This window comes from Rhodnius prolixus, unplaced genomic scaffold (assembly GCF_049639745.1).
Source record: "Rhodnius prolixus isolate KJV_2025 unplaced genomic scaffold, Rpr scaffold_4, whole genome shotgun sequence".
NCBI classification, from domain to species: Eukaryota; Metazoa; Arthropoda; class Insecta; order Hemiptera; family Reduviidae; genus Rhodnius; species Rhodnius prolixus.
Window position 1 is genome coordinate 25,385,333 of NW_027411614.1, and position 22,966 is coordinate 25,408,298.

Genomic DNA, 22,966 nt, shown 5'->3' on the forward strand with positions numbered 1-22,966 from the left:
TTACGATTTTAACGTATTGTTAATGTTTTATAGTTAGTTCATTAAAATTAAAAAGTTCTTTTACGTTTCTCTTCTTGTATTCCTTTAACATGGGATAAGGAACATTGCCACAAAATGAGATGGGCTCCCAGTTTATTTCTGCTGCACAGAGAAAAACAGCATCACAAGCAACAGACCGGCTAATATACACATAAACATCCTTAAACGAAAAAATTTCGAACTAAGTATTTTTAAAAACAAATTGGTTGAAAGTCTGGTTGAAATATTTGTATAATAGAATTTGATAACAGCTAAATTATAAATACATTTGTAACTAAAAAGAACTTCTTGTTAGTTTGCCAGAATTTTTTTTTGGGGGGGTTCATAGATTTTGTTTGAAATATTCAGCTGGTGTACGCTTAATATTTTATTGTAGATTTGTAACTAATTTGTTTTCATTTTTATTTTCTGCTGTTTATTTAAATTTAGATCTGTTAGTGTTGCAGTTGTGTTCTTTACAAGTTTAAATGTTGGCTGTTGGCATTTTTGTTTTTTTTTTTTTCTTAGCAGACTAAATACAACCCCAAATAACTGTTATAGTTTGTCAGGTTTACATCCTTAGAACGTTCCAGAGAGAGAGAGAGACTTTTGCTCTCAAACTAATGCACTTCAATTAGGATAAGTCTGGTAAATCAGTTACCTCATCTTCAGTCGGTTATATTCAGGTTACGGGTTACTTCATCGTCAAGTTCTATTTTCATGCTTGATGTTTATTTATTTTTGGTATTTTTGAATATTTATAATTTATGGCTTTCTGCAACTGTTCTAATATCTTTAATTGGACATCCTGTTACACAATTGCCGTTGAAATTCAATTTTGAGAATTCTTAAGCTTGATTTTATTCTATTTTATTGTTTTAATCGTCTCCTATTCTAATTTATGATTGTGTGTGTTTTAATAATATTTTACTATTTAGCAAAAGTGATTTTTAGTTTATGATTGAATGAGAAAATAAATAAAATTGTAGAAAAATGTAACACTAACGCTCTGCTTATAATATTATTCACTCAGTGGACTATTTCACGGTATTAAGAAAGAGACTTTTGAGACTATTTATTTGTTTGTGTCCCTATTAACATCTAAGACGCTATCATCTAAAGTTTGACTGTGGGACGTATTCTCTTCGTCCCTGTAGATCTGAAAGAGGCAGTTGTCCGGGGACAACATAAAGAGATAGAGATTGGTTGCCTCTACTTATTCTTAGTTTCAATACGAAAAATATAAAACAATATTTAGTACAGCCCATTAACTGACATTAATGATGTTGACATTTTTTAAAGGGTAGTGGAACTCCTTTTTCACCTCTATCTCATTGACTGAAAAATCTTCGTTATCGACCTTTAATTTTAAGTAAGTCCGCAACTAGGTTCGCAAAATTTGCAATATTTAGTGCTTACACTTTTTAAAGCATGTCTAGTTGAGGTGCCTAAGTGTCTCTGTGATGACGTGCTATCCCTCATGATGGTTTTTAGTTCGAAGGAACATGTTTGGATAGTTTCTGGAAAAATGGGCCGGCATTTCGTTTCCTCTACCACTATTGGCCGATTAGGGGGCACTTTTTAGAGGAACTTTGCATATTCAATTTCAGGAAGTTGCCCCACACTGAGCTCGAAAGCAATTGCTTGTCGCTTCAATAGTTATTGAATTTAGGTGTCTCACTCTAAAGTGACAGGCATCTATTTCTTTCCATTTACGTTTCCTTCATTCATCAAAGGACTCATCTTTCAAATTCTAGCAGATTTATTTTTACAAGGATGCTATCCTTTATACTTCCGATACTAAATCGATCCACCCATTGACTTTCTTCAACATCAGGGCAAAAATCTCTGAAACTGTGGGCCCTGCACTCGCTCCCGACTAATACTTTTGCAACGGCGGATTCCATTCTTTTTTCTACTAACCCAAACCTGTAAATTTCCTGTATAATTGAGTTGAATTTATTCGCTGGTAGCTCCTACAAGGCTTTTACACTATGACTAATAATAATGGACTAAGCTTAGTCAGAGGAGCAGTCTGCAGCTGGCCAATCAGCATTTTTTTTTTTTTTTTTTTTTTTTGCGAGGGGGAAAATACCAAACAAAGGCACCTTCCGACGATCTGTCGGGTGTGTGGGGCTCAACCCACTAAAAATACCCCTCCACTTCAGGCGTAAAATGTCCATCCCGGAACCGCCAAACAGCATTACTTCGGGATGGCGCCTCGTAAACTTGGCTTTCCTTCCTTTTATTGCTCTTCAATTACACCTGCAATTATTCCAAGTCCTTTCTTTTTCTTATTAGGATCCTCCTTACCAAGGAAGAGACCCTCGCCCAAGCTTCCTCATCTTCCAGCATCCGTCCGACGATGCTGTCCGGAGTTATCGGACCGGTAACCTCCTGCAATCTTCTTTCCTGTACCCCTTGTGTACATTCAAAAAAAGTGTGCAAGGCGTCATCTGAGTCCGAGTCTCCGTAAATGCACGCCCCAGACGGCCTTTTCCCGATTGGACAATCAGCATTGGAAAGTGCACTTGTTTAGTATGTTCAGCTTTTTGGTTTGGCTTTGATAAATTTCAGGAACAGAGTTTATTGACGCCATCATTAAGGTCCTGGGTAGATTTGTCCTTCATAACTAATACTTCAGCAAAGCTACATCCGTGTTACTTCATTTCCTCATTTTCGCTGGTTAAGTTTATTCAGTCTCATTTTTCTAAATTGATTTGATTCTTAACCAGTACTGTTTTTTATGATAAGGGCTAACCTCTGTGCTGCATTTACAGATCTATCCAATTTCATTGTATGTTTTTTGGTCAAAATCTGTTTCATGCTCAGCCTGATGTAATATTGAAGTTGCTTGTCTCTATCTAATCATTTGAGTTTAAATTTTGAAAAATTATTTCCGGCATACTCAACGAAAATTTGAAATAAAAGATATTCCTCAACAAAACTTTCAATTGCCCAATATTCACTGAAGATAGAATCAGAACTTTGATATTAAACAGACAATTTAAAGAAAAATAATTAGCTTAGGAAATAAACGTCAGACACTTAGAGAACAGAATTTTAAATATTTGAGAGGAAAGTGAAGCTAATGAATTCGAGTATAATGTTGTTGCCAAAGTAGTGACAAAACTACTGTAGGGGAACTGTGCCTACTACATGATCTTTATTTAGCGCAAAGTAGGCATATTTGTCCTTTGGGGCTACGTGATACTAGTTGGTCCACCTTGGCTATTGTTAGATCGCAAACTGATGATACGTGAGTATACTGTCATTTTTAATATAACAAAACATACCTAAGGGTTTTTTTTCATGTTTAAAATTACATTATTGGCGTAGTTGTAAGAAGCAAAACTCGTGTTAACAATCTCAGGCTTATAATATTTTTTCTTATACCGGAACAACTTCTAGAATTTGTTGAAGACAGAAATTAACAACTCCTACGCTATGACTATAATTGAAAAAGTCTAATAGCTACAATTTTGTAGTAATAATCTCAATCCCATTCATTACGCGAGAACTATAGACATACGCTGAAAGTAAGGCAGGCCTACCATACTTGCAGACAGATCTATCTTCTGATTAACCTAAGAACATCCATCTCTGAAGGATACCTCAGACCCTAAAATTCATCTATACTCAAACCGTTACCGACTTACTTTTTACTTTTGCCTTTTATGGATGCAGGCTAATGAGAATGCATTGAACAAACTGCATGTTTTCCGAACTAAAATTCTGCGTATCGCAATGGTCGCACTGTAATTCAAAGGAAATGAATACAACTCCACAGGGAGCTGGAAATAACCTCAATTAAAGCCTTTTTGGACAGGGCAACACCAACATTTCTAGAAAACCTATGAATACAGAGGCTGGACAATACCACTGGTTTAGAGGGAAAACTCACCTTGGCTAAAACCTAATCTACCACAGGATGTACTTCAAAATTTGGCAAACAGAAAATTTTGTGAGGCAGAAAACTAAAGATATTTTTATTCTTAAAAAAGTCATGAGTCCAGTTATGAAACTGGACATAATGTATTGTAATAAAAAGTTGTTGATATTTATGACCAGCGTGAATTATTTTTTAAATTTAAGTCTTGAGAATTGTAGTAGAAAATCGTTTGTGAGTTTACTCAATCGAGAAATCTCCAAAAGCAGAAATTTATTGATTACCATACCATATACAGGGTGGAACCGGATAAGTGACGAAATTTTTTTTCTGTAAAACTACATTCAAAATGTAGTAGAACGCCGCCTGAACGAGTGTCCTATCTCTATCTGTTAGAAAGTTATGATTTTTTCAGGTTTTTTTCGACTAAACCCGACCTTACGTCATAAAAACACTATTTCTCATCTTGTGCCTCACTTATTTACATTTTTCACCTCATTTTCGGATTCAGCATTAAATTTCCTATAATAATAGATCATTTTCGTAGTTATTTAACTTTAATCAGATTCATTTATTACAATAAGAACGTTAATTTTTTTAGGAATTTAGAATTTTCATGAATTTTCAAAAATTAGCCTCCTCGACAAAATTGGTCTTAGAGGCTGTCAAATTTCACAAAAACTGCTCCTTTTAATACTCTTTCCAATGGTATAATAATCAGTTTCAATAATAGCTGTTTTCTTTGGTCTATTACTGAGAAAGTGCTGAAAAACACGGTGTTAGCGAAGGAAGCAAAGGGGACTGGATGAAGCGTACTCGCATATCAATACTATTATTTATTAACAAAATCATTTCTTTAAGCATGTAAAATACATAATTACTTAGTAATTATTGATGCATCATGTTCTCAAAATGCCGTCCTCGATTCTTGACGCATAACCGAGCGCGTTTTCGCATTGCTCCCACTGTTGCTGAATCTTCCTCACAACGTTAGCATAAATTTAATTTATCAACAAGACGGAGCTCCACCTCATTATTCGGTGAACGTCAGAAGATGGTTGTTACAACGTTTTCCTGAGTGGATAGGGCGAGGTGGAACTACCGCGTGGCCACCGAGATCTCCTGACCTCAACCCTATGGACCACTTCGTATGGGGTTTTCTTAAGAGTGAGGTCTACAAGGTTGAGGTAACAGTGAAGAAGAGGTGAGAAGACGGGTAATTGCTACTTCAGAAAAACTGAAAGAACATTTTCAGCAACAGTGGGAGCAATGCGAAAACGCGCTCGGTTATGCGTCAAGAATCGAGGACGGCATTTTGAGAACATGATGCATCAATAATTACTAAGTAATTATGTATTTTACATGCTTAAAGAAATGATTTTGTTAATAAATAATAGTATTGATATGCGAGTACGCTTCATCCAGTCCCCTTTGCTTCCTTCGCTAACACCGTGTTTTTCAGCACTTTCTCAGTAATAGACCAAAGAAAACAGCTATTATTGAAACTGATTATTATACCATTGGAAAGAGTATTAAAAGGAGCAGTTTTTGTGAAATTTGACAGCCTCTAAGACCAATTTTTTCGAGGAGGCTAATTTTTGAAAATTCATGAAAATTCTAAATTCCTAAAAAAATTAACGTTCTTATTGTAATAAATGAATCTGATTAAAGTTAAATAACTACGAAAATGATCTATTATTATAGGAAATTTAATGCTGAATCCGAAAATGAGGTGAAAAATGTAAATAAGTGAGGCACAAGATGAGAAATAGTGTTTTTATGACGTAAGGTCGGGCTTAGTCGAAAAAAAAAACTGAAAAAATCATAACTCTCTAATAGATAGAGATAGGACACTCGTTCAGGCGGCGTTCTACTACATTTTGAATGTAGTTTTACAGAAAAAAAATTTCGTCACTTATCCGGTTCCACCCTGTATAAAAATAAAGAAATCATTTTATTCATGGTGATGTATATATAAAACCATATTTACTGAATTAAAACACTTGATATTGGATGTTTTACAGGTGACAGTGTGTACTTAAGCCAAGAAAGTGAAATACGCGAATACGTGGAGAATGACACTGGCAAAGTATGGATGGGATCCTATCGCCAACCCAGAGGGAGACGATGGATATTTGGCCAGTATGAAGATGTAGTGTTACCAACGGTGATGTACTTATTAGAATTAGCCGATCTGCCGCATGAAGATAGAGGATCACCAGTCCTTATATCTAGGGCTATCAGCGCCGTGGTGAGTCACAAAAATAATTAAATCCTTTTTATTAATAAAGCAACATTTTTTTTTTAGTTGTAGGGTTGCGAATTGGGCAAGGTCTGTTCTTTTTCATGTTTCTGGGTGCAATAATCCAAGAACCAATTCCTAGCTGTTCAAATTCTTTTCATAAATAATTGGATCGGATCAGTTTATTTTCTGTTATCAAGCATAATTTAAACATCATAATACATCGTAATTTCAGAGTATTGTTCTTCTTTTTTTTATGATTGATTCATTAATTAGAAGGGAAGAAAGATTATTGCTAGTTTCAGCCTTAATTTTTGTATTGTCAAGATTTCAACTTAGAGACTTAGTCACCTTTAGGGTTTGTATTTTATTTATTTATTAATTTTCAAATTGAAGGCGCATCACATCTGAAGTCATTGGCGCCCAGTACTTTTTTTATTGCACACTGCCAGCCTCATGGCAATGAGTTCTCGTTATAGGCAACACTGTCTATCACAGCCCAAGAAGAGGAAATGCTAGGTCCAGAAGTGGGATTCGAACCCAATTGATTTCTGCGGGTCTGAATCCAGTATGCGATACGCTAGCCTCTGAGCTAATCCCTTCCCTGCTTGTACTTATTAACAAGTAATTTGATTAACATTGTAAACATTAAAGGTTGGTGTATCTTCTATCCGGTTTTTCATTTAAATGTCCAATTGAGATAAGAGAGTTATTGGGCGTACACTAAGTACAAAGACAATGGGCCCGTGTTCATCACAAATTTCTAGAGTGATCTCTGGCCTAGGTCATGTAAAGCACGATTCATAAAAGAAGATAATAGTGATGAGGTCACCTCAGAGGTTAGCGTACTGGACATCCTCACGGAGGCTTCGGATTGGTGTCCAGCAGTGTTGGCCTGTCTTCCTAGGAACAGATGATGGATAATATTGTCTGTAGCGACGGAAAAACTGACTAGTAGCCGGCAATGCAATGGAACAAGCTCCGTCTTCAAAGATCTTAAAATGTTAAAGCACCTTAAATAAAAAAATTAAAAAACAAACTTATATGTACTCCAAATAGAGCATGATATTGTTGTGTAATAAATACGTACGTATGTCCTACTTGAACTGATTTGTATATATTTGCCTTTGAATTTAATATTATCAACTCATAGATCAAGAGAAGCAAATCTTACTTTGTTTAAAAAAAGATCTAGTGATTTTAAATAAAACGTAGCTTGGGAGTTCTGTTTATTGATTTCTTTTTGGAATTAGCTTACAAGTGGTGGGCAAAGTTATATAAATAAATACCTAGTTTGGTTGATTAGAATGTTGTGATGATCAGCAACCATACACAGTTAGTTACCATCCTTTATTTATTTACTCTAAAGTAAATTTTATAAATAAATAGTTTCTCTCCCATCATGAAACCAATGCTATCAGCCATATTAATAAATTAACATTCTAAAAACAAAATACAGCTTTACTTTTTATTTATCATTACATAACTATACAGGGTGAACCAGTAACTAATGTCCATAGTCTACTGTATGTAGTCGTACATCTAAAGTGGAGTTCAATGACGTATTAGCCAACTTCATATTTTCCACTGTTCTTGAGTGACGTCACTTTAATTTTTTTTAAAAAATCATTACTTTTTTGCAATAAAAATGTTATTACTCAGAAAGTTTTAGTCTGAATTCGATTCTGATAACACGGTTAGAAAGACAGTTAAATTTTCTAAAAATTGACACCATTTCGAAGCATAAGTTATTCTCCAAACAGCCTCAATCTTCCTCCGAATGCTGGAAAAACAAAAAATTAAGAAATTTTTAAGAAAACTCTTTAGGCCCTCATGTGATCATTATCAGACCTAGGTGCTGGCACTTTTTATAAAAGTTTCCTTGTCTAATGTGGGCTTTCAAACGGTATATAATTTTCCAGGATTCCTTTTATCTTCGTACGAGAAATTACGTTTGTTTTGCAAGAAAACGTATTTACGAGCACTCAACAGTGTTAGTTTATCAAGTTGTTTAATTCATTGAAAACTCTTTTAGATGGACTAGTAGTCAATTTTTAAAGTAGGTTGTCTTAAAATAAGGAAGTCAAAGGTTGAACATTTACTGCTGATCTCTCTGAAATTTTTGAGAAAATGTCAGGAAATATTTTAAACAAGTACTTAAACAAAAATTCATATAGTTTGTATTTACTCCAAATTACAATTTCACACATAACTGCTCTGTTGAGAAAGATGAGAATGTGAATAAGCCTTAACGGTGGTTAAGGGTGCTTTGAACCCATTAACAGATAATCCTAGTTAATTTCCACATTCCGAAGTACTGATTTGATTTTAGTCAAACTTTTAGTAAGTTGAAATAAGTTAACATACAGTGACTCCCATTAATATTGGGACACCTATTACAAAATGATTTAAAAGGAAAATGAAAACAACATACAAAAGTTTGGAATTTTTTTTTTTTTAAATTACATTAGCAACATCTGTACAAATTATATATAAGTATAAATCGATGAAATTCCAAACTGTTAGGTAGCACTTTTTGAAAAAGTGTAAAATAAGGCTCTCAAAAAATATTGGGACACCAGAAGTGCTAGTGTTTAAATGTTCAATATTTAAAATCTTCTACTATTTAATAATTGGTTGGTAATAATTTAATAATTGCTTTTTGACTTACAATAGCCCTCTAACGATCAGGCATAGGTGAAACAAGTTTTTGGTTAATTCAGGTGGTGTTTTTTTCCCATTCTTCCAGGAAACATCGTTTTAATTCATTTTTGTTAGATATTATTCGTTTACTTAAAGCACTGGCTAAATATTGCCATAAATGTTCAATGGGATTAAGATCCGGTGACTGCGGAGAGGTTTATATAACAGTCACTGACGTATCACCCAAGCCGTAGGTTTGGGGTCGTTGTCTTGGTAGAATTTAGAAGACCCTAAAATACCAAATGTTTGGGCACTTTTTTCAAATTATATTTTAATATATTACTATAAACCATTTTGTGCATCATTCCATCAATAAACACTAATTCTCGAAATCCTGATGCGGACATCCAGCCCCAAACCAGAACTGACCCACCTCCACCCGGAGGTGCAGCTTTAAAACCCTTTAAAGTTGGCTGTAAATTCTTCTTTTCGAGTTCAGCATTCGCTTTCCTCCAGACCATAACCCTTCCATCTGACTGAAAACATTAAATTTTGATTCATCGCTAGAGTATATCATTCTAAAAGTCACTATTTACATTGAAATATTTTTCGGCAAATTTCACTCTCTTAACACGATTTATCTTACTGACAAAAGGATTCTTCCAGGCTACTCTACCATGATAGTCGAGTTTTCTTAGCACTCTCCGAACTGTTTCTTCTCCTTTTTTGCTCTCTGAACATGTCTCAAAAATTTCACATTGAAGTTTTGGAGCACTAAGTCGGTGATCTTTTTTAATTCTTTTAATATATAACGCTGCTCTCTGCTGTTCTCTCTCAGAGAGCAGTTGAGGACGGCCTTTTTGTGGGGTTGAAACAATTCTTTTTTCTTTTTGGTAACACTGAATGATGTTCCACACAGTAGATGTTTTAGGTCCGATCAATTTTTCTGTCTCTCTAACACTTTTTATTGTCTTTGTGCAAAGAAATTACAATATTTCTTTGTTCAATCGTTGTATTTGTATTTTTGCGCGACATGTTACACCTGGCTTGATTTATATAAACTAATATACCTAATTATATATTTACAAATTGTATAGATATTCGGGCAAAACCTTGGACAAACTATAAATTATAATAGTGTCCCAATATTTATGAGAGGTAGAATTTGCTCTTATTATTATATATATTTTTTTTAATCTGCCAAAACATTTTTATTTACTTATTTAAATAGTTTTTATTTAATTAATAGTAATTATAAAATGAAATGAATTTATAAAAATTTGAATAAATGGGTGCCACTTTTAATTTTCGTCAATTTTTAACTTCTGTATGTACTGTCCCAATATTAATGGGAGTCACTGTATATATACATTTTTTTTTAATGACAACAATATTTGCTTAAAAGATGTACAAACAAGTGAAATAGTTTGCAATTATTAAAGTCAAAACAAAAGAAAAGAACAAAAACAATATAAAACGAAACACACAAAACAAAGAATGCTGTTGCCTAATACTTTTATTTGTTTCACAACTAAATCTAAAAAAATAATATTTAGAGAGAGAGGGGATAATTTTGTTGAAAGAAATATGAATGATTTTATATTTGTTTTATAAAATAGATTACCATTCTGTAGGATTGGATGAAAAAAGAACTGATTGATAGAACTGATAGAACTGCAATTTATAAAATAGTAATTTCAAAGAATACTTTATTCTTTATTTTTTCGTAACGTCTTTGTAGTGTAGTTTGTAAACTTTATGGTTTTCTCAAAACTTTCTAAAATAACTTTTACAGTTGTTTTAGATTAAAAAAAAACTTTATGTTTATTACTAAACACGCTTTTAGTTTTCTACATTTACAGTGAAACAATTAGAGAAAAAAACGGTTGTTTTCAAGCAAATTCCAAAAAAAGAAAACAAAAATAATTACGCTTCTGTATTACTTATTTTTTTTTTTAGACCGGTTCTAGCAGAACTTTAAGTGTATTGATATTGTAGAGGAATTGTGGAGGAATCAACTGTTTTAAAAAGTTACTTAAAAGGGAAGTTTAACGTACAACTCTCCCAGGAACTCTCAAAAAATCATTCTTTTCTAGGAAAAGTTTCAAATAAAAGTGATAGGCCTTTATGTATGTTCTTAGTGTAGTAGTAAAGTAGTTGTGTGTAGTGCAGTGTGTCATTTTCGGAGTTTTTCAGTTTCTACTGAAAAAGATAACAAAAGCGCTCTTAATACTAAAAAGAAAACCGAGTTTAAGTTTTTCTATTTTTTGGTATCGTGTTCATTTTCGCACTTTCTCACTTTTCGTCTCTTTACAAAAAACCTACCTATTCTTTCAGTCCTTGCGTTTCATCTTGTTCAGGAAATTTAGGAAATATCAAGACATTTTCTTCTATGAAAACTGAAGTCCGAGATTTATTTTTTTATAATTGTAAAAAGTTCCTGACTTAATAAGGAAAAATGAAAGAGTGCTAGGACAGGATGCTGTAGATCATATTCGCTTCTAGTTTTATGAATGAAATATTCGTTCTTATTTGAATGACACTTTTTTTAAAAACATATAGTAATTTATAAGATGTGTGTTTTATAGTTTTTATATCTCTAATCAATTGGTTATATCTATAAAAGAGAAGTTGGCTCTAATTTTTATATTATTTTGAGATATCGACCGAAGGATCATCTGGGCACTTTATAACCATTTGAATGCCTCACCTAGCAGAAATAGATTCTTAATGATAAGTTGTAAACTTCATAAACACGCACCAGTAGGCTGTGAGCCAAATATATTTAATCGCTGTGACATATTTATTACTGGATCAATTAAGGACTCTGTTCGGCCATAAAAATGAACTTCTTTTCTTATAAATACAAAACAGTGCAAATGAAGATAATTAAAATTAGTTTTTAACGAAGAAGATCAGTAATATGTATCAGCTATTTGATAATTGATAATAGCTTAAAAAGGGCATTTGCAATATGTAACAATAATGCGGTTGTTTCTGTATTGTCCAAGACTTACGAGGGTCGTTTGAAAAGTGCGTGCAAAAATAAAAACTACTTAATTTTTTGGGGTAAACCTTTTTTATTTTTCAACATAGTCTCCTTTTAGGCTTATACACTTCGTCCAACGCTGCTCTAGTTTGTTGATCCCTTCCGAATAATAGGATTTGTCCAAGTCTGAAAAATAGCCATTCGTTTCTGCAATCACCTCCTCGTTTGAATAAAATCTTTTTCCCGCCAGCCATTTCTTCATATTGGGGAACAAATAGTAGTCCGAGGGAGCCAAGTCTGGAGAATAGGGGGGATGTGAAACGAGTTGGAACCCTATTTCCATTAATTTTGCGACCACAACTGCTGAGGTGTGAGCTGGTGCGTTGTGCGTGATGGAAAAGGACTTTTTTCTGGGCCAATCGTGGGCGTTTTTCTAGCAGCTCGGTTTTCAAACGGCCCAATAACGATGAATAATATGCACCTGTAATAGTTTTACCCTTTTCCAGATAGTCCATGAGGATTATTCCTTGCGAATCCCAAAAGACAGTCGCCATAATCTTTCCGGCCGATGGAACGGTCTTCGCCTTTTTTTGGCGCAGATTCCCCCTTGGTAACCCATTGTTTAGATTGTTCTTTGGTCTCAGGAGTGTAATGATGTATCCATGTTTCATCCACAGTGACGAAACGACGCTTAAAGTCCTGCGGATTCTTCTGGAACAGCTGCAAACCGTCCTTGCAACACTTCACACGATTTCGTTTTTGGTCAAGCGTGAGCAATCGCGGCACCCATCTTGCGGATAGCTTTGTCATGTCCAAATGTTGATGCAAAATATTATGTACCCGTTCATTCGAGATGCCCACAGCACTAGCAATCTCACGCACCTTCACTCTTCTGTCATCCATCACCATATCATGGATTTTATCAATGATTTCTGGAGTAGTAACCTCAACAGGGCGTCCAGAACGTTCAGCGTCACTTGTGCCCATATGGTCACTCCGAAAATTTTGAAACCACTTATAAACTGTTCTAATCGAAGGTGCAGAGTCACCATAATGTTTATCAAGCTTCTCTTTAGTCTCCTGAGGCGTTTTGCCTTTCATAAAGTAGTGTTTAATCAACACACGAAATTCTTTTTCGTCCATTTTTTGAAAATCATTCGACTTCCTCGATTCAAACGAATGCCAAACACAAAGAAATAGACCGATCTGGTTGAAACTTGGTGTGTGTTCTTCCAAGAGAAGCTACTAACTAAACATAACCTCGATACGCGCCAGTGGTGCTATCTCTCTGACTTTGCACGGACTTTTCAACGACCCTCGGATATTAAAGGCCACGGAGTTGGGAAAAATGCCATTCATATTTCATAAAATGTCATTGTCTTTCTCAAATAACTGTGAGTTCCATACAATTCCTAGACCAGCTATTGAATCAAATGCCTTTTTTTACATCTATGAGAGAACCCTTTGTTATCCCAGTTATTCTTGGAAATTGAGTTAGCAGTGGAGTAAGCTCTGCTGACAAATTCACTCGGAAATTGGAGCCTCTCTGTTTTACTCTGACTTCACTCTCTCTCTTTCCAGCCATTTTCACGATTTTAAAAAGTCAAATAAAATATTAGTATTGATTGTCATGCTTTTAAAAATTTGAAAAACTAGGTAAAAAAAGAAAAACTAAACATGTTTATTTAAATTAAAATTAACTTTTTACAATTAAAAATTTAATTTATGAACTCATATTTAATAATTAATATCATCTGCGCTATTGTCTCCTACATTAGCCTATATGTCTTCATATATTTGCGTTCATTTCGCTTTGTTAATTCAACATTCTGCTCCCATCGTAGTGAAGAACCTCTCACTTCCAAAATCGATGTAATTTCAATGTAATCTCAAATTTCTCAAGCGGGGCTGAACCTCCAACTACCAATTAATTGTCGTGGATAGAAGCGGAAGCTCATACATTACTACGATTCCCCCTTGGTAACCCATTCTTTAGATTGTTCTTTGGTCTCAGGAGTGTAGTGATGTATCCATGTTTCATCCACAGTGACGAAACGACGCTTAAAGTCCTGCGGATTCTTCTGGAACAGCTGCAAACCGTCCTTACACGATTTCGTTTTTGGTCAAGCGTGAGCAATCGCGGCACCCATCTTGCGGATAGCTTTGTCATGTCCAAATGTTGATGCAAAATATTATGTACCCGTTCATTCGAGATGCCTCCATCACCATATCATGGATTTTATCAATGATTTCTGGAGTAGTAACCTCAACAGGGCGTCCAGAACGTTCAGCGTCACTTGTGCCCATATGGCCACTCCGAAAATTTTGAAACCACTTATAAACTGTTCTAATCGAAGGTGCAGAGTCACCATAATGTTTATCAAGCTTCTCTTTAGTCTCCTGAGGCGTTTTGCCTTTCATAAAGTAGTGTTTAATCAACACACGAAATTCTTTTTCGTCCATTTTTTGAAAATCATTCGACTTCCTCGATTCAAACGAATGCCAAACACAAAGAAATAGACCGATCTGGCTGAAACTTGGTGTGTGTTCTTCCAAGAGAAGCTACTAACTAAACATAACCTCGATACGCGCCAGTAGTGCTATCTCTCTGACTTTGCACGGACTTTTCAAACGACCCTCGTACAAACAATTTTATCTAACTAATAAAAAGTAGCCATAAGCGCGATTCGAACTGAGGATCTCCCACTTACATAGCCACGCTCATGACCTACACCCAACTAGACCAACACCCGCCCCAGAAAAGCAATTTTAGCTCTACACCAAAGATAAAAGTTAAAGATGCATGTAAGATTTAAAAGTCAGATAGGCTTTGAACAATACCAGTTGGCTAACCATCAGAGTATAGTTCACCACTCTGCATCATTTAACGCATTCTACTCTCAGTATATACCCCTTAATTCTGCCAGTCATCATGTCTCATTAGCAAATTCTTATATTTAAATTTATAGTAGTGATGGTCTCTAGTTTAGTGAAGTAACTATCTCTCGTTTTTAGGTTAGTGTTGATGCCAGTCATTAAACTATTAATCAGTAATTCTATCTTCAACTCCTGTTTAACCTTACACAGCTAAATAATTTTTTTATTTTTTCTAAACTGTTGTAAGAACGACAAGTGTTCAAGATTTTGGGCAAGTTATTGGACTAAATAAACAGTTTTCCAGCTTAATAGCTGTCAGGTGGAAGGGGATCTTCCCTTTGGAACAGCAGCCAGTTGGTTTCAGGTGCATCGCCCAGCGCCAAAGGTATTCCACAATACCACAGAATTAGCTAGCGAACAACCCAACGTAAATATATAAAACAAAAACCCATGACATTCAGAACTTCTTCCAGCATGAGACATGAAAACAAACTACAATTTTTATTTGAAATATTATCTAGAAAACGTATTCAGGGAGTTATGGGAACCTTGAAGTTTGTTTTAAAAAATGGAAGCACTATTTTTTGGGTTTAAGGTGGTCCAACTTATTTTAAATTTTAACTGTTTTAAAGTGATTGTAGTGGCTATTAAATTCTAAGGTTGGTAATAACTCATTTTTAAGGCCACTTAAAAGGACGTAACAAACCAAATACAGTGGAACCTCGCATAACGAGCACCTCTCTTAACGAGTAATTCGCATAACGAGTAAAACAAATTGATTCTTATAGCGAGCGATGTTTCGCATAACGATAGTTTTCCAATGACATTTCGCTGACAGCGCAGTTTTCGCTGACTCATCGAAAACTGCGCATTCTTCGATTAGTCATTCCTGTTTACGCATATGCGTTTCATATTCTCCACGTATCTAATGCAGTGATTCAGTCGAAACCGAACTTCACCGAATGAGTGGTGTATAGGGGAAGTCCATATAATGATATTTGTGTTTAAATATTATTGTGTTTATTTTGTTATCCCTCTAACAAAATGGCTTCGAAAAGAATTAAAATAACGTTAGAATTGAAACGTAAAATCATTGAGAAACGAGAAAATGGTGTAAGTGTGGCTGATCTAGCAATTATCCCCTTTTATTTTAATTTATATAAAAAAATTGTTTCGCTTAACGAGTATTTCGCATAACGAGTAAGGTTCTGGAACGAATTATGCTCGTTAAGCGAGGTTCGACTGTATCTGTAAATTAAGTAATAAGACTGATTTTTTATTAAAAAAAAAAATACAATTCTATATTGTCACCTTCAAAATAACTTCCTTCTGAAGCCACACAGCGCTGGAGACGTTTCTTCCACTCCTCATAGCAGTGTTCGAACTCCGATACTGGAATAGCCTTCAGCTGGTCGGTTACAGCCGTTTGAATGTTTTCGACTGTCCCAAAATGAGTTCTCTTGAGGTGATCTTTCAATTTCGGGAAGAGAAAAAAGTCACAAGGACTCAAGTCAGGCGAATAAGAAGGCTGAGGAGCCACAGGAATGTTTTTACTGGCCAAAAAATCGTTTATTGAAATTGCTGTGTGACAAGGAGCATGTTGATTTGTTTTTTCGATATCCACGGGATCGTCCACAAACAGTTTCTACCTCAAGGTCAAACGGTCACTTTTACCGAGATGTTCTTGAAAAACTTCGAAAAAGGGTCATTCGTGTGAGACCAAACATCAAGAACAAGTGGGTGTTGCATCAAGATAATGCTCCTTGTCACACAGCAATTTCAATAAACGAGTTTTTGGCCAGTAAAAACATTCCTGTGGCTCCTCAGCCTCCTTATTCGCCTGACTTGAGTCCTTGTGACTTTTTTCTCTTCCCGAAGTTGAAAAATGAACTCAAGGGAACTCATTTTGAGACAGTCAAAAACATTCAAACGGCTGTAACCGACCAGCTTATATTAAGAAAGTGTCTAATTCGGAATAAATACTATCAGGTTAACAAAGAACTCAGTAAAATTTAATTGTCGCTATAATAATTAGTGTTGTATTAATAAGTGAGAGTTAGGTGTTAATTATTAACTACACATTTTTACTTTGAGTTTTTATTATTATTATTATTGTACTCGCGTCCTTGAACTATCTATTTGTAAATTTGAGTACGGTTTATTAATATAATATTTCGAAAATGTAAGTAATAATTTGATGTTACTAACAGAAAGAGTATTATGATAATCTAGTTCTTTTCCAAAACATTGTTTTAAAAGTTTGAAGTAATGGTCGTTTAAAGTGGTAAAAGATTGTTAGACGATTATTGTAGGACAGTTTGTTGATGTTTACTTGAGAGATGAAGTCGTGTTAGTGTGGCAATGTCGTTTGTGTGTATGTTAGCACAAATGGGGTGGCTAGGAGCTGTGCTGGAGGCGGCTAGCTAAGGGGAGAAACTACACCTTCCCTCGCGGTCCACCAAGTTTTCCTCTGCAGTTACCGGTACCAGCAAGGTTTCCTGTGTTCATTCTCCCACCTGTTGAGCAAAAGCCCCCTCCTCACGCCGCTCGAAGCTTCATCGAACCCGTTACTTCATCTTCAGCACTAGGCTATTCCACCTCCCCGTTCTGTTTAATGTTTAATGTACTCTGTCTGGCCACTAACTCAGACAAATTGACATCGGCCTTTACCCCTACTTACTTCAAACATTTCTCCTTGCAAGCCAACTTCCTGAACCTGCAGCCTCTCTCCTCTCTCTCTTCTTTTACTCTTCCACAGTTCTCTTTATTTCATTCAAGACACTGTTTTTCTTCACTCTAATGGGACATACTCTTTACACGCTAGGCTATCTAGTTATAGCGCTTTTTAAGTAGATTTCAATGTTACTAATTTTTTGTTGCAAGAAATTAGTTCACAGTTTCCTCATCTTTTAATAAATAATAGACTTTATTTATTACTTTCATTTTTTTTAATTTTAAATTGATTTTTGTGGCCAATAAATTCTAAAAGATTTTTATTTACTTGTTTCAACCAAAAATTCCATTCTCTTTTATTTCATAAAACTGTAGTTTGAGGATGTCAAGAAGATAAAGGATAAAGTGATTGAAAATGAATCGAAGTGATAAAAGAAGTTAACTTTGTTATGTAATTGGGAACTAGGTTGGAAAGTGAAAAAGGCTTCTGAACTGAAACAAGAAGAAGTAGAAGGGGAAAGCCGAAGAAAACAGCAAAGATGTAAAGACAGAGACCAGCTCCCCCTACAAGGTGACTGAAAAGAAAATATTGTTCAGGATATTGTACTCTGCATTGCCGATATCCTAGATCAACATTCTGAAAACGGGGTCCAGATAAAGTTCTGGAGAAAATCCATTAGAAAAACTAAGTTAGATGGAGTAATAATTTAAGAAATAAACAAATAGGTTAAAGTGGGCATTTCACAATAAAAACTTGGAAAAGAAAGAATGCTGGGTGTGCATGTAAAGGATGAAGGAAAGGAGATGATCAAAGAATGTTGTGGTTGTTGGCGTAAGAACGGATGAAGACAACATTGAATGAATATCGTGAAGATCCTAAAAGAATGGCGACAATAACGAAGAGATATTGAACTCTTGGTAGAAATGAATAACCTTAATTTTGAAATAATCCGAAATCCTTGAAACTAACCATTGCAAGGTTATAAAAGTTTTCAACAGAACTTGTACTCTCGTTCCAATCCTCTTGTCCGCCATTTATCATCTCATCTTCTACCAGATCATCCTCCCAGACGATTAAAACGCCAGTAGCCTCGCGATTTTCTCTCTTCTGAAGAGAGTAGCTAATACTGGAGACCACTTAGGGAGTGTTATCACTGGGTAACTTCTGCCCTCAAATAGTGGTGTCTGTTATTGTCACTGTTACTTATAGTTGTATCTAGCGCTGATGTAACTTAACAAATAATTTTTTTTTTTAAAAAAAAACCATTGCAAGGTACAAATAAACTATTAAAGTTATCCAAGTGTGAATCTTAAAGCGCCTTACATTATTAGGTTCATCAGGATTATTTGAATGAAATTGAAACTATTAGAGTTCACTTATGTTAACCTAAAAGCCTTAACGAAGCTCCTGTATCACAGTAAACTTAACTTAATTTGCAGTCTGAGTCAATTCTGCCCACCTGCTTTTTTTTGCAGGTAATTGTGGGTGATTGCCATCCTGAAGGAAGCTTTTAATTTTAAAGGTTTGGGACACAACTTACGTCTCAGTAGGTTCTAATTTTTTTCCCTTCGCCTCCTAGAACCACCTGTTTAGCGATTAAGATGGTTTTAGCACTGCACATAGAATTAAAGTTCTTCTGCGACAGAAAGGAGCCTTCGTTAGCCAATTTATCTGCTCTCTAAAGAGACAGAATTTAACTAAACCATTTAAAGCAACTTTTGCTCTAAAGCTGTACCATTAACAGTAAGAATAGTTTAAAATGAAGTGTGATTTGAGAAGAAGACTAATTGATACATGTTCTAAACATCCTCAAGGTGGGTGAACACCCGATGAACACATGAAGATGATTAAAAACAAATTTCAGATTAGGATTTTAGAAGTGGAAAACTTGATTACAGTAATTAATACCGTAATTAAAAAAATTGGAAGATTAAAATCATTTAATTTTCTAGATGTCAGCTTTTGTTATATGCCAGTTGTCAAATTGACGATTAAAAAAAAAAAGAAAAAGCAAATCGGTTTAGTGATTGACAACTTTTAAAATGAGAAAATCCATTTTTCAATTTCAATATTAAATTGGTTATTTACACAGAAAGAGAAAGAGTTTTGAGTTGTGAAGTTGGAAACATTACAACTCTGAGGCTTGTCTACATTTGAGCCTCAGTATTGAACTTGTATTTATACCAATAGAAAGCGAGGACGGATTGTTGGCGAGACAGTAAAGCGAATAAGGAGGACTTAACAATATTCACACTTGCGCAAACTTTTAATTGGATTGAAATGTCTACCTGTAAACTTTACTTTCTTAGAAGTTGAGATTATATAAATAAAATGACTTGACATTACAATCAATATGTTAACGCCCTTCACATTTATTGCGCATTTTAGAAGATTTTGTACTTCTTTGACGGTTTTACTAAATTGAAACTTCTCTAATATTGCACTGAAAAATCTATTAACCCGGCGAGATGTCGCGTACTTTACTACCTCATCCGGCTTTCCTTGAGCATTTCCTTACATACTGATTTCCTTTCATTTTAAGCTTTTTATAATTATTACTACAAACATTTTTTATTTACATATTTATTAACAATGACAAATTGTTATCAAAATGTATAGCCTAGGTCTAAGACCGCCTGGCGAGTTACCAAATTTAATACAAAAAGAAGAATAATAATGAGTGACAATAAGGTTATATAAAAATAAACAAACTAAATTTCAATTTTACAGAAACAGAATCAGTAAATAATAATAGTAATAAAGAGGGAAGGGATTAGCTATGAGGTTAGCATACTGGACTCCCACGCGGAGGTCCCGGGTTCGAATCCAGCAGCTGACCCTTAGATTTTCTCTTCCTAGGAGCTTCTTACAGCTCACTGTCCGGTGATGGGACAGTGTTGTCTGTAACGAGAGAACACTGTCCGGAGGCCGGCAGTGCACTGGAAAAAGCTCCGGGCGCTAATAACCTCAGCTGTTGATGCGCCAAAAAAAAAAAAGAATAGTAATAAAATTATAAAGTAATCTCTTTAACCCTCAACTAGTATCGTCGGGTCAAATTTGACCCGCACGTTTTTCTTATGTGTGGCATTTTGTAGGAATTAACTATAAACATCTCCCCTTCTCTGAATTCTCCTCTTTCATCCTCACCAACAATCGACCAGACAAATCAGTCGTTCTTGAGCACTGCAAGTGAATAAAATATAGGTTTTGGGGCCAAATTTGACCCGACAATACCATTTACGTTATTACTTTTTTTCTTAATAATTTTTTATTTTTAAGTTTTGGAGTTTGTTTTCTGTTCTATTTTTTGATATTATTCTATAATATTAAATATTATATAGTAAATATTACATAATATTTAATATTATTGCTGATAACTGGTTCTGTTCAGTTAAGCTGGTCCATGAACTAGGAAAGCTAAATTTGTCTTACTCCAATAATTCCATATAAAAAAAACTACCGTCGGAACTTCATTGTTTGTTTTTACTGGCAACAAAACGTTGGTTTTTTGTATCAATACAAAACAAGTATGTTATTCTCGCATCATGATAATTCGGTACTTGCAAAATTATGGGGGAAATTTTTTTTTTTTCTTTAGGACTTTTCTTTTCTTGGAATGAACATCTAACTTTAAGAAAATAACGTTTTTCAGTAAATATTATTTTTGTTCATCTTTTTTTGTAACTTAAAAAAAAATTGCAACTTTTGCATTTTTTTAACTTATTTGTTTTTAGTGCTGCACGAGAAACGAGACGAGACTTGAGCAACCGAGATCGAGACATGATATATATCTCGTCGAGAAATCTCGGTCTCGTCTCGGTTTTTCAAATATTAATTTTTAACTACAAAATTATAAAATTGTGTTCTTTATTAATAAATAATCATTACGGGTATTGAATTAATTATTAAAAGATACGATTTTATTATATATGTTCAATATTACTACATCTATTTGACTTCGAATTACATAAGTAAAGTAAGCAAAGTAAAGTAATCGCCTATTTTTTCAGGCGGGGCTTTACGTCCAACTACCAATTAGGTGTCGCGGACGGAGGCGACTAGCAAACATACTTTACTGTAAATTTCTCATATTAACCATTAAATAAAATCCAAGGCCTAAGACCGGGAATCGAACCCAATACCACAATACACATTAGCTTCGCAGATCTCGCACCGCTCGGCTACCGTGGCGGCCCCCTTCGAATTACATAATTTTTTACATAAATTCACTAAATTTCACTATTCATATCATTCATTCATTCAAATTCATAAATTTCACTATTAATAATCTAATACTTTGAACTTTGATATTATTTGAATTATATTTTAGAATTTAGGAATTAGTGAATTTGAAAAAAAAGACTATCTATGCACCTAAAAAATATTGCCACAAATTTTCGTTTTTAAGATACACTTTGCCCAAGCATTGATACATAAAAGAGCTTTTACTGAGTCAGAAGTTAGAGAAGATCTTCTATTGGTCATTATCATCGCAGCTTGCGAAAATAATCTTTCCGATGGCACTGAAGTTGCACAGATACTAAAAATATCTTTCGCCATTCTAGACAAATTTTTGAAGGAATTCTCAAGTGTTTTCCACCATTCTAAAATGTCAACGTCTACTGGTACTTGGTCTAATTTGGTGTAATTAATTATTTCTGTCTTCCATGCTTCGGTTATATTTGCTGATTTTTGAGCAAATGGTGCAAAAATATTGATGCAGTCGTCGTCGTCGTCAAAAGGTAAATCATCAGATTCTTTATCTTCACCAACAGCCATAACTAATGGAGCGGGAAGTTTGTTGGGAGGTGTATTTTTCATTTCACGAATCGACTTGTTATAGCAGGCAGATATGTTATTTGGGTCTTTCATTTGGCGCGTTTTTAACATCTTTTTGAAATTATATAAAGATATATAACAGTAATAGTAATATATGATGCATTGAAGTGTAAGTAGTTGTCTTCTTTTACACACATTTTCATTACCAATATATAAATTAAAATAATTAGAAAATAATAACATTTTTTGAAAAGATTATTAATAGCAAACCGCTTTTAATACTTAAACAAAAATTCAAAAAACCGAGACCGAGATATCTCGACGAGACCGAGACCGAGACCGAGACTTGAGCGACCGAGACCGAGACCGAGATCGAGACTGCATAAAGTCTCGCCTCGTCTCGGTCTCGTGCAGCACTATTTGTTTTTCTTAATCTTATGAAACAAATTTAACAAGATATTCATCATTTTCGTTTGCTAAATAAATCTAAGAAAAACTAATTCGACTTTAATTATATCAATGACCTTTTAAGAGTAATGTGCTTTTAAAGTTTCGGGTGAAAGCTGACCAGACGATACCAGTTGAAGTTGAGATTTTGAGGATACCAGTTAAGGGTTAATAATGCTCGATCTACGGTGATACGCTTCCCGAACATAGACAGCAAAAGCCGACCAATCCCTACCATTCATTATCTCCAAACAGTCAGAGGTAAGAAGCTGCATACTGCCAAAATACCTTAGACGCAAGTCATTATACTTAGGGCACACAGTCATGAAGAGATGCAAGTCCCTCAATACATTCTAAATGACATACGGAACAGTCTGGCTAAATTTTTTAGGTTAAATTTAGCACTTC

General features: G+C 34.6%; 1 protein-coding gene across 1 annotated transcript in view; it reads left to right on the top strand.

The window, feature by feature from the left end:
* LOC141456130 (hemocyte protein-glutamine gamma-glutamyltransferase-like) overlaps positions 1 to 22,966 on the top strand; it is a 91,117-nt gene that overhangs the window by 41,554 nt on the left and 26,597 nt on the right. Inside the window, exon 6 of the mRNA XM_074131806.1 lies at positions 5,932 to 6,158. Coding sequence (XP_073987907.1) covers positions 5,932 to 6,158 — 227 coding nt within the window. The remainder of the gene's footprint in view (positions 1 to 5,931; positions 6,159 to 22,966) is intronic.